The sequence below is a fragment of the Anoplolepis gracilipes genome, chromosome 8 (assembly GCF_047496725.1).
Source record: "Anoplolepis gracilipes chromosome 8, ASM4749672v1, whole genome shotgun sequence".
Lineage (NCBI taxonomy): Eukaryota > Metazoa > Arthropoda > Insecta > Hymenoptera > Formicidae > Anoplolepis > Anoplolepis gracilipes.
Genome location: NC_132977.1, coordinates 830,113 through 843,053, shown reverse-complemented (window position 1 = coordinate 843,053; position 12,941 = coordinate 830,113). Strand labels below are relative to the sequence as shown.

Below are 12,941 nucleotides of genomic sequence, written 5' to 3'. Positions count from 1 at the left end.
ATAAATGTCTATGTAAAATTTAGATGTTAAAAAAAAATAATTTTTAAAAATCAAATCATTCCTTTTTATGTTAGAAGGTGAAGATGCCGCAAAGGAGGAGGACTCGTATCTCCTAGAGGAAGACGATGTGCCTTCGGCTACGATAGCCAGCGATACCGAGTTGATTTCCGAAGGTGGCGGTCATCTACCAGTTTTTCTCGCGGAACCCATGAACTCTTTCGTTGTGAAGAACAAACCCGCAACTCTGCATTGCAAGGCCGCTCACGCTCTGCAGATTTATTTCCGTTGTAACAACGTGAGGGCGGAGGATTCTCAGCAGCAGGATTTCGTAGATCCCCACACAGGAACAAGGATCGTCGAATGCGAACTTAATATCACGAGGGATCATATTGAGGAATACTTTAGCAAGGACAAATTCAAGTGCGAGTGCATCGCTTGGTCCGGATCAGGACAGATTAAGAGCCAGCCGGCAATTATCGATGTTGCTTGTAAGTATTTGTTTCAGTTTATTTTTATTTTAGTATTATTACTTTTTTTTATATAAATATATAAAAATAAGATTGTATTAATCTAATAATTCTTGAGAAGATTCTAAATTGCTTATTTCATTGACAAAATTTTTCAATTGAATAAAAAGCTGTAGTGCGTAGCGACATTATCATAGCAAATTACTACACATTTTCCTATTTTTAAGTCAAACAATTCTTGCTCTCGGTGTGCAGTTGAAGTACGCGAATCAAAGAGCTTTGAAATAAACGCCGCGAGGATTCTGGGGACAGTCGACTTTTCGTCTCACTTTGTCTTTGTTCTCTCGTAATTATCTTGATTCTCCTGCCAGCGAAGTCGTTATTTAATTCTGTCCCTTAATTGACGACAATGCAATGAGCGTCGAGTTTCCAAGAGAATCAATTTAAAGGGACAACCACTTGGCCAATTTCAGAGTTACATAACTCAAAAGCTAGACGTAAAAATGCGTTTGGAGAGATGGAAAGATATATCGTATAAATTACCCGAAAAATTGAAAAGATACTACCTAATATAAAAAGAAGATTTATATGTGTATATATATGAAGGCATTTCTTTTTTCTTTCACAAACATTATAATGTGAAGAAATAATAAACCGATAAGAAATTAATATTTTAAACTTCATAAATTATAATTATTTGATCTATTATCATTATTCATGTTTATCAAAACAGGCGCGTAAAATTATTTTTTCCAGACTTGAAGAAACAATTCGAATCGCCACCATACTCTGTATCCGTCGAAGCAGGTCAGAGTACCGAACTCAGGTGTTTACCTCCGGTAGGAGTGCCACCACCTAGAGTTTATTGGTTAAGAAATAATATTCCCGTGGACACTGAATCGGATACACTTCTGGTATCCAGCGAAGGTCATCTACTTATTGGTCAAGCGAAACTTAGTCATCAGGCGAATTACACGTGCGTCGCTGAAAACATCGCCGCAAAACGATTGAGCGAGCCAGTTAGCTTGACAGTATACGGTAAGAGTACACATAATTTTTCTTCTTTAAAAATTACTTTTTATAAATATATAATTAACTCTGATTTTATCAATTATATAATTTCACGGCATTTTATTACACGTATCATATTGCATATCTTTTAATATTTAAATTTGATAGTTAATAAAAAAATATTTCTTTTGGTTTCCATTAGTTAACGGTGGCTGGTCTTCCTGGTCGTCCTGGTCAGAATGCCACTCGCGATGCGCGAAAGGCGGTCAGAAGAGAACGAGAACGTGCACGAATCCAGCGCCCATGAACGGCGGCCAGCCATGCCTCGGTCCGTCTCAGCAAAAGATGGACTGCAACACAGCTTGCCCCGGTGAGTCCCTTGAATTCATTACCCGCGCGCGCATAAGACTATCAAAGAAGAAACCTCTCTCCACTCTATCAAGGAATCTTGCTGCCTATTTTCGTATATTTCTTTGTTTTAATTCACTAAGGCAACATCGCTTAGGATATTGATATTTAATGTGTAGCAAGCGAAAAAGGTGTCTTCCTCTTTTTTTCTCATAATTCCTGTCGCGCAAACGATAGACGAGTAGGTTTTGTCATCGCCAGACGATATTACCGATGCTGAAGAGAGAAGAGTCTCGTTTGATTTACGACTTGATCTCCCCTCTTCCCTCTCTTCCCTCTCTTCGCTGTCTTTCCACGTTATAGTCTCTTCGTAAAGTCTTTTAAATCGTATTCACCTTTCGAAACGTTTGCGACATCTTAAAAGCATCCGTGGCTATTTTCGTAAAGAATACGCAGACTGCGTGCAAACGATTGTGAGTACGCCAGGATAATGTTGGAGAAAAATCGGTGTTCGCTTTATATATCGGTGCTTAAGACATTGATCGATCTGATATTCTTTTGGCTATTCGTTTTCACGCGAGAAACACTCACGACGCACTTTTTATTCCCTTTAACGCTCGCTCACTTTGGAGTAGCCGGCCCTTTGGAGGAATTCACTAACACCCTGGGTAAGTCCTTCACATGTGCATGAATCATGGCCCTCGGCCACGGACGAAAATTAAACCGCGACCGCAGCTACGACCGCGTATGTAAGGGCGTTTTAATAAAACGTAGTAAACCGTCGGGGAAAGCAAGCGAGCCGCGCTGTTTATCCGGTGGCGCTTAAGTGCCAATAAAGCAGCCGGCTTTGGAACGAGAGACTGAGGATGTAAACGAGTTCGGAGCGGTTAGTCACCATATCCTGATTCTTTTCTTTTCTCCACGCGTGATGATGACTTGAAGGAAAAATGTGTCGATACGAGTCAATTATATGAAAGGGAAATAAACGTCGTTGTAAAAGCCAATAATAACAACGGTAGTAAACGTAACCGAATTGACAAGTATGCTCCTCCCTCTCACAACGAGACCGCGAAGATTCGTGCCGAGTTACGAGCTCGTTTTGTCCTGTCCAAGTTTTTTATTGTCGCCACACGTGGATCGAACTCGTCTTAACAACTCTGAACGAAGTGAGATCTCGAGCTTTCTTTTTTTTTCTCGCCAGTTGTGGACGGCGGATGGTCCAGATGGTCGGCATGGTCGGTGTGTGGGAGCGACTGCACGCACACGAGAAGAAGATCGTGCGACGAGCCGCCACCCAGCCACGGTGGACGACCTTGCCAGGGTAGGGACGTCAATGTGGCGAATTGCACCGGCGGCATGTGCAACGGTAAGTCACCGACAAACTTTTCTACGTCTTGATTGCGTTTTACGCTCGTTGCAATCTTTTAACGTACCGTAAAGTTCTGATGAGCTATCGTACTACTTTGGATAACTTTTAAAGTACGAATATACTCACTCGCTCTTCATTTCTCGTAATGTAAAAATAAGTACTATCTTTCTTTTGAAACTTTTTTTTAAAATAACGATGGTTTTATCGAAAAATGATTTTTATTCTCAGACGATAATATCGTTGGTTTAATATTTAAAGAATTTTTTTTTTTTATAGTCCTTTTCATAATTAAATTTCTTCTAGTTGTAAAGCTTTGATTGAATAGATTACGGTGTATAAAACAAATAGTATATAACCAGGAGATATACGACAATTTTCCAAAGTAATTTATCAAAAGTCTTCGATACTATGGAAATCCTTTAATTATCCAACTTACCGGCGCTTCCTTTTACAGTCAACGGCAATGTGAAGGTGGGCGGCGCTCATTTCACCGAGGAAGGTGAGTTGAGCAAGCAATAAAGCATTTTCTCGCTCTTTTAATCTCCGTCGATCCGTTTCCTTTTACGATTTTACCTCGCGTCGTTTCCCATACCGTTCATCGATCGGCCCCGTTCTGCAAAGAGAAAAGTTTCTCGATTAGATAAGCTACGATCTCTCTGCGATGTACTCGAACCTCCTCCGATTCGTTCCGGATTTGTAGACGTTGGCGAAAAAGTCAAACGAGATGAGAAGAGGAGGAGAAGGAGGAGGTTCCCTCGCGCACAGGGCGCGACCAAGGCGTTCAACCGCGAAGCAAATGTCCTTAACTCGTCGTGCGACATTCTTGGATGGATTCTTCACGCCCGGTGCACACCATTTATATTCTCGACGACGCGACGCGACGCGACGCAACGCGACGCGGCGCGGCGCGGCGCGGCGCTATACCCGACGATCTGATATCATTCAAATCAGATGTTTTATGCGCCTCGAAAAAGACGGCAAAATAGAGAGCGCGAGTCCAGGCGCGGTGAGCATTAGCATTATTCATTAATCCGGTATAATAACGCAAATCGAGAGGCGCCCGCGTTGTGCATCAGCCTCGTCCATCTCTGCGCGCTTATGCTAAAAATATAATTCCCGCGGATGAAACGAGAGCCGGTCGACTGCCTGCGATATCGCTCGCTTTACCTCGGCGTATTTGCCAACGCATTTTTCCGCGTCAATAACGAGCTCGGAGCGCTCTCCCGTTCTCTACTATTTACTTTTAATTACTCGACTGGTTAATTATTGACGCTCCCGCGAAGGCCCGGCATGATCGTCGCGACCCCTCGTTGCGTCGATCCAAACAATCGTAACAATGAGGTAGCCAAGGGTGGCCCACTGGTCCGCACAGACGCCATTCCCCCTCGCCGCCCCTCTCCCTCTCCCTCTCCCTCGCCACCCTAAGGTAGCCAATTCTATCGACCGAGGCACATCAAAGTTGCACGCGATACGGCTGCACCCTCCCTCTACCCCCTTTGCGCCGAGGGGCGGAGAACCGGCTTTAATATCGAAGAAAATTATGTAATCGGTAGCCGTTACGCCCTCGTCGCGGAAGGGGGAAATTGATCGCGCATGCAAATAAAGTGCCATTATCCCGTGGCGTAGACCCGAGCGCGTGTACACGACTCGATCTCTCCTCGAGGGGGCTGGATGCCCCGAAACGGCCCCCTCTTGAATCTAGAAGTGAGTTCGATTTTCCTGAAAGCGATGATAAAATATAGATGGAAGATACGACCGCGCGCCGGCACCGCCGCCGCCGCCGCCGCCGGAGGAACGTGATGCGATTTACCGCCTTACGCCGACAAGCGTCTTGCGAGAACCTTGAGTCATCCCGGACGCGTCCCTGGTTTAAATATTTAAGACGCGATACCTTCAATCGAGATAACATTTAAAATGGACAGCTCAGGATGATCGATATTTAAGTGTCTTGATGCAACGAATTATTCTAGAATTTTATCTCGATGAAAAAAAGTAAATAAATTTCTAATAAATGTAAAAATAATAATTTAGATAATATGAAAAATATTATTCATATACCTAATATATATTATAATAAAGAAATTTTAAGATAAATTTTTATCAATCATAGGATTTGAAAGCATTCGCGTAATATCTGCAATCTCTCGCAAGTAAAAATGAAAAATAACTTCAGATACATTAGATTCGGGTTATGAAGCGTTATCAATGGTCTCGAAGAAAATAAATCTCGATACCCTAACCTGCACAAAGGCCACTTTTTTTCATGCTGTCTCTAAAAGGAGGGTGGAAGCCGTACGCATTTCCGATCTCGTCTTGCCGCGTCCTGCGAGTAACGATGTGGAACTATTGCGTTTTCGAAATCCCTTTTCCAAATTCGTATGCATTTTCGCCTCTGTCATATATATTGACGTGCGAGGCACGTGTCGAGAACACGGCGCGCGTCAACGAGGCACACATGATCCCGCGAAAGGGAGTTTGAGCTCGAAAGTCACGTAGCAGGGTTACGACCTCGTATGGCTTTGACATTCTAAAATTGGAAGAAGCTTAAGAGTGTCAGGCTCGCATGGCAGGCAGTTGAGGTATTTCTCGAAAACTTTTACGACCGCCGGGGACATTTTCTACGTCGTCTCGTTGTCGCAGAACCCAGGCAGCTTCGTGAATGGTTAAGCACGCAAAAAGTAATCTGGTAGAAAAAAAAAATGGCCCATAATTCAAATAACTACAGCGAGAGCTTCTATGCCGCGCCGCCGCGTTTTATTTTTCGAGAATTTCATTTCTTTCGGTTGCATTTACTTCCATTATCCATATATCCGGAACGACGGTCGTAAAGCATCGCGAAATGGTGAATTCATTTTTGCATAAGCGCGTCTCCGAGCGATTCTCGAGGACAGGACGTATCCCTCGCATAATTTGATCTGTACGCCGTATGCTTCGTTAAATACCCGCTACGTTGTGATGCAATTTCTCACAGTCGCGATCCCTTATCTTTCATCTATATTTTAAACTGTTTCCCACACCGCGGTTTTCGTCGACGGCTTTTCTTCCCTCTATATCGGACGCAACGCGGCAAAGACTTGAGATTATTATTCCGCTCGAAGCGTGTTCGTGTCGCAGTGCTTTTATTGCGTACGTTAATGGCAGCGATAATAATGATCGGAATCTTTATAGCTGTACGAAATAACGCGGAGCTGTAAAACGATAAACTGACGCGCTAAAGAAAACGAGCGCGCGGGAAGGAAACGAGCGTGTCGTCGAAGTAAATGGAGAGGAACCTTAAAACTTTTCTACGGCGGCGCTCATAATATTTAGCGACACGGGAGCGTTTAACGCTCTCCGTCGTTTTTCGCCTTCTTTTGTCTCTGCAAAAAGAGTCTCACGTAAAAAGTAAATAAAAGTTACGACGTTAAGTATTCATGAGGAAACGATGCGGCCCTTTCATACACTGCCTTTCGTATACTGAAAATTGCTTGCAATTTTCACACCGTTCGTTTACACAGTAAGCGTTATATTGTCGTTATTTAGAAAGAAACAAACAAATTTTCGCGTACGGTTATTCCCTTTTTTTTTTTTTTCAAAAATAATCGGAAATGTAAAAAAAAATATTGCAATGATTTTTACAGCGAATCGCCAGATGGATGTAGCCTTGTACGTCGGTCTAACGGTCGCCTGTGTAGTAATTGGTGGTTTGGCGATCTTTCTAGCGAGACTCTTGCGACGTAAAGGTCGCGACCATTCCTTGTACTCCATGGCACGTAATGGTAAGCATTTCAGAAATAAAATTAATGTGTGGGTGTAAGTGTATAGCATTAAATGAAACAAAAAAAAAATATTTTACAATTAATAATGTTGGAATGTTACCTAACACGAAAGATTTTTTTTTTTCGATTATTTTACAATTAATTAAATGCACCTATAAAAAATAAATATTTGCATCACGATGTTTTTTTTTTTACGCTGGTAAAACTGGTTTTCTATAACATTTTCTGTTTATGGTAATGACACGAAAAGATGAATTTCTCGCGTGACCTTTTGGACGTGATTAGACATGAGCAAGATACTATTTCGAGATTGACATAAATATTTAATGATTTACATTTAGGCGAGAAAAAAAATTAAATATTTTGTTAAATATCGTTAATGAAAATTTTTTTTATTCTACATAATCGATACGATATATCGCATTATATCGCATATCTCGTAATAATCAATGAAAATGCTCTCGAGTCGTTTGATCGTAGCTCATATGTAAAATCGGAATAGTATCTCGGTGGCGTTTATCCGCAGCGCGCAGAGATACCCACGAGCCGTGCTTCGGCCGTGTGCGTTTCAGAATTCCAGCCGGAGTTCTTCCCGGACCAGGACAAGAAGCTGAGCCTGCAACCAGACGTGACGGCGACGAGTGTGCCGGCCTGCTACGAGTATCCTTTCGATCCGAAACTGTCGATGTCGAGATCCCTCTCGGAACACCACTACGATGTGCCGCACTTGTCGATTGCGCCGCAACCGTCGCCGATGTCACCCACACCAAGCACGTCGACCCAAGAGTCCTGCAGCGACAAACAGATCCATTCCGACAGTGAGAACAGCGTCACCAGCTCCTACCCGTCCTCGGACTCGACGTACAACGTCGCCTCGGAGAGCGTCCGGTTGCCAAAGCTGGAGGCCGGAAACGTTGCCAGAGCGGCGGTGAACACGCGTGGCGCCCTGCTGGTTCTTCCAGACTCTGGAATCTCCATGTCGGTACCGGAGGGTGCCGTTCCCAAGCCGCACCGGGCGGAGCTCTACCTCGCGGTGCTCAACGAGGATCGTTACAGACCTCGATTACCCGGTGAGTGCAAATTATTCATGTTGCGTTGCGCGCGTTACGCGCAACCAGAAGCAGATGCCGAGCTTTACGATCGCAGCTGCGAACCTTTCGAATGTACATTCGAGACGTTCGCGATAACGCAATGTTATTTTTATATCAGCCGTTCCGCACGTGCTTCGGACTCTATACCCTGCGTTTGATGTTTAATATAGGCTACTATATTAAATTATATCGATTCTTTTGTATTATGAACAACAACGAGGATAAAATTTTCTACGGAAAAAAAAAAAAGATTTAGTAATCTCGGATAAATTTGTTTTAGTCATTATTGGAAGATTTTATGTGCACGTTAAATCATGTTATAAAAATAATTATTAAATAAAGTTAATTAAGCGCGAGAGTTTAATATAACGGAAATTGTACCGCGGCGATAACGATAATACAATACAATAACGGTATTAAGCTCGATAACGCATGATATTACATACATGGCTCGAATCTCGACCCCATTTTTTTCCCCTATAGATGGGATAACTCAATTATCGGCTGTGGTGACCTGCGGTCCGTCGTCGGCAACCTTTAACAAACCTGTGATCCTTCAATTCGAGCATTGCGCCATGTTGCATCCAGCAACCTGGGAACTGAGTATTTGGGCGTGCGACGGTGTTAACGTCGACGACAGTTCGTCCGCGGTGGTGTCAAAAGATCACCAGTCAATTACATGGAGTAGAGTGCTAACTCTAGGCAACGAGACTATCAATACCCCGTTATTCACGCAATTGGATCACGCGGAGGCATTCATTGTGACCGAGCAACTTCGCGGTTACGTTTTAGCCGGTCAGAGTTGCGAGAGTTCGATCGCCACAAAGCGATTGCGATTAGCGCTCTTCGCCAGCCAGGCCGGTCAGTGTTGTGTCAGAGTTTACGCTGTGGAGGACACGAGGGCGGCCATGAAAGCCATCGTCGATCGGGAATCGCAGATCAGAGGCTATCTGTTGGACAAGCCGCGCACGTTGCTGTTTCAAGACAACGGAGAATCACTCTGCGTCAGTCTCGAAGAAGTCGGCAACGAGTGGCAGAGCAAATCGCCCACGGAACGTCAGGAAATCTCGTTCCGTGACGTTTGGAACTGCCAGGAGAACGCCAAGCACGTGACCTTCGGCTTAGATACGGCTTTCGGCCCAACTACCACGAGGAGCTACAAGTTGCAAGTCTCGCAAGGAAACTCTGACACGAGACAAGTCTTTAGAATCGTTTACGACGGCGCAAAACAGTTGATCTCCTCGGGTAGCGTCACAAGACCACTCAGGGAAGTCACTGTGGTTAGCAGCGGACATGCTAACAACGCCACAACGGATTCTGCCACGCTACGACCTTTTCGGTTTACGAGATCCTTGAGGAAGCAGCTCTGCCAATGTTTAGATCCGCCGAACGCTCTGGGTAACGACTGGAGAATGCTGGCGCAAAGGCTTCAAGTCGACAGGTTAGTGACTTCTTTTCTTCCTTTATTATGCTTATTAGCTACACTTAATCTCTATAATTTCTTTATTTTATTGCCGTACGCCGGTATGTTTATACAGAGTGTATAAAATACATTCGTTAATGCGAAAAGATTCGTGCACTTGCGAATGCAGATAAAACAACATGCGATAGCAAATATTTGCTTCAATAACAAAGTCGAAGAATTTCTCTAAGATGACGATTAATAAAATCTATTTTTTTTTTTTTTACATTTTGCATAATTAATTTTAAAAAATGATAATTTTTAAATTTCCAATATTTAAACATAATAAAATTTTTATGGAGTTTCTAGTCTCGTCCCGTTATATAATATAAACTTACAATTAGTTTAAACGCGTGTTCTATTTCGCTAGCGATATATGGTATATCCGCTTGTACCACTTTTCTCGGTAATCACGCAGCCGGTATCTTCGTTCGTGTAACAGGTACATCAATTACTTTGCGACTAAAGCCAGCCCGACCGAGCATATTCTCGATCTGTGGGAGGCAAGGCACCGGGAACCAACGGCGGTGACGGATCTGTTGAACCATCTTAGAATAATGGGCAGGACCGATGCCGCGACGATTCTGGAGGCGCAGCTCGGCCCGTGGCTCTGAATAAACAGAAAACCGGATCTTGAGAAGCGTTTCCAGCGGTGAGTGAAAGTCGAGACCGTCGTACGCCCACCCGCGACGGGCGATCAGTGTGTATCGGTGGATGATCAAACGACGACCGATGAACTCGAAATCGATCAGTGAATACAATGAGCCGGGTCGCCGGAATGAGTACGCGCGAGAGGAAGGAGCGAGAGGAAGGAGGGGGCAGGAGAACTCGGTTCTCCGAACGGACTCATCGAAACACTGCCTTAATTGTGCGCGATAAACGCGTCAGTACTTTTGTATATAAACGTGAGTTAGTGGCAAGTCTGAGAATTTCCTTTCGAGAGAAGGAGATTCTACGGACACGTCTTAAGGACGAAAAAAATGCTTATCCGTGAGTTCAAGAGCGGTATAATCCGCGTAAAAAAAAAAAACCGTATATAATTGTGACGAAATAATTAGGGACTGTGCATTTAGACGGACATACATGTACATACATAACACACTAAAAACACGCGCGCAGATGAATATATCCATTTTAGATGGATGTTTCTATATAAATATATGTTATATATAGATATATATATATATATATATACAGGACACCAAGTAAAGTTCGAGCGGATCGACAATATCCGCGACACCTCGACGCGATGACGCAATTATTAACGATTTGTTAACACGACGAATGCACGCGCGAGCACGAGCGAGTGATTATTATTTTTCTCTGAAAATCGTGCCAAAATTACTTGAGTTTCGTAAGCGTACACTTCCGTTCATTGTTACACGAGAATTTCGTAAATGCCGTACATACATATATCCCTTTTATGCGTGTCGACAATACAAAAATCGCGGAATATGTACACGAGAGCACAGGAGGAGCACACGTGGTGCGGCGTCGCGTGCGCGTTGCACACGAGTCCGAACAACGCGCGATTGCATAAACGAGCTAATTATAACAGACATGATTTAAATCGACGATTTATTTGAGAGATTGTATATTTGTTACTTTCGACGAATAAAATATTCTTGTATACCTCAGAGTCAAACTCATTCGTTTTCATTAATATTTGCATCCGCTCTTTCCATATATTTACATACATATTCTTCCCGTCCAGTAAAATATTCTACCAATCAAGTTTATTAATTTGCGCAATTTTGTTTTTTCCTACTTACAGCGATATATAATATGATATAATGTATTCTCAAGATGTCTCGGAACCCGTTTCATTTCTTGATAAATTTAAGCAAAGTTTTATATAAAAGTTATAACATCTACTTTATATTCATCTCATTTGCTTGAATAACAAAAAAAAGAAAAAAATGCAAGATTGCGATATAAAAGCCATACTACACTTTCTGTGACGTGAAATCTCATATCAAGGCTGCCCGTACTGTAAAGAACGTGTACCGTAATAACTCTGCAAACGTACTTTATCGGCATACTGTCAATAATTTTTTGCCAGCGAAGAAACATCCTTCTCTCGGGGTTGGTATTAAAGGCGCACCTTCGCGCGCGCAGCACGAGCAAGGGCTGTATATTACTTCAATTTCAGCTTGTCTCCGGACGTTCGACAGGGACAAGATATTCTATCTTCCACCTCCTCGATCCTGCCAGCCTTCTTCCATTTTCTCTCGTCAAAAATAGGTACGTACTTTTTATAGAAGTTGAAGAAGGCGGAAATAGGTGACAATGGACGTCGCCAGCGTTGCAATTTTGAAATGTCGATACCAGTCACGCGTGCATTCTCTCTCTTCCTTTCTCCTTCGCTTTCTCGGTTCGCGTTTTTTTTACGAATTCTTTCCAAGCTTTTCCGACTTGAACAACTTTTCGCGATATCTGTACAATGTCGGTTTAATTCGCTTATCACATGCTATACTTTGTAGCGATGCAACTTTTAAATTTCTAGGACAGTCTATTGGACGTTTGGAACAAGATCGACTTGTTTTAATTAACGAGAAAGTGAATATTGATCAAATAAAATTACCAATAATGTATTATATAAAAGTAGCGTAGCAAAAAGAGATATTTCGTTGATTAAATAAAAGTTGATTTTGCTAGCGTAACACGTGTCTATTTCAATTGTTCTATGAGAGCATGCAAAATTTAAATAAATTGAAACAGAAACGGTACAATAAATTCAACGATCGAAATCGCTCGATTATCGAAACGACGTTTCCATCGTACTTCTATGTATTAGTACGGTAAATTAAACTTTATCTGATTCAATAAATGCTTTATCTCTGCTGAATTGTGGGAAACTTTGGTCGCTGCACTGACGACGCGGTGTGCCGGAAATTAAACGGGTAAGGCACTCTCGGTGATATGGAATGGGAATATAGAGAAGCAAGAGGAAAGTATTTAAAGTTCTTTTTAAAAGCAGCAAAAATGATAAACGTCGGAATTAACTTAGTTTAAAGCACAATTTTACAAAAATGTCAACTGCATTCTACATAAAACCGTAACATTTAACTCGCGTGATAAAATTTCTTTATCGTAATTTAATATTTGTTGACGTAACAAAAATATGTGTGTTACAGTGTGTAACGTTAATCAAGATTATTTTTTATTATACAAAATTGTGATTTTTACTCGATAAATACGCACCCTTTGTAAACAAGTTGATCGTTTTATCATTCTTTTTCAATTTAAAAAAATATTTTTCACTCCTGTTTTACAATGTTGTTTACAAGCGATAATTTATTATTTACGAGTGACAAAAATAAATAACTTTCTTTCTCTTCCTCGGAACTCTCAAAGTATCGATTATTAGGCCAATTCAAAAAATACAACTTTAATAAAATTCATTAACTTTTTACGAAATATGGACATATTGAA

At 42.1% G+C, this 12,941-nt stretch overlaps 1 protein-coding gene across 2 annotated transcripts in view; it reads left to right on the top strand.

Annotated features, from left to right (window-relative positions):
- LOC140668976 (netrin receptor UNC5C) overlaps positions 1-12,011 on the top strand; it is a 33,476-nt gene extending 21,465 nt beyond the window's left edge. The window contains exons 3-12 of one of the 2 annotated variants that reach the window (XM_072898342.1): positions 75-488; positions 1,224-1,505; positions 1,681-1,848; positions 2,462-2,494; positions 3,028-3,192; positions 3,650-3,694; positions 6,816-6,953; positions 7,526-8,023; positions 8,528-9,485; positions 9,949-12,011. In XM_072898342.1, the coding sequence (XP_072754443.1) occupies positions 75-488; positions 1,224-1,505; positions 1,681-1,848; positions 2,462-2,494; positions 3,028-3,192; positions 3,650-3,694; positions 6,816-6,953; positions 7,526-8,023; positions 8,528-9,485; positions 9,949-10,120 (2,873 nt within the window). In that variant the 3' untranslated portion in view covers positions 10,121-12,011. The remainder of the gene's footprint in view (positions 1-74; positions 489-1,223; positions 1,506-1,680; positions 1,849-2,461; positions 2,495-3,027; positions 3,193-3,649; positions 3,695-6,815; positions 6,954-7,525; positions 8,024-8,527; positions 9,486-9,948) is intronic. The other variant, XM_072898343.1, reaches the window with a different exon arrangement.
- The last annotated feature ends 930 nt before the right edge of the window (positions 12,012-12,941 follow it).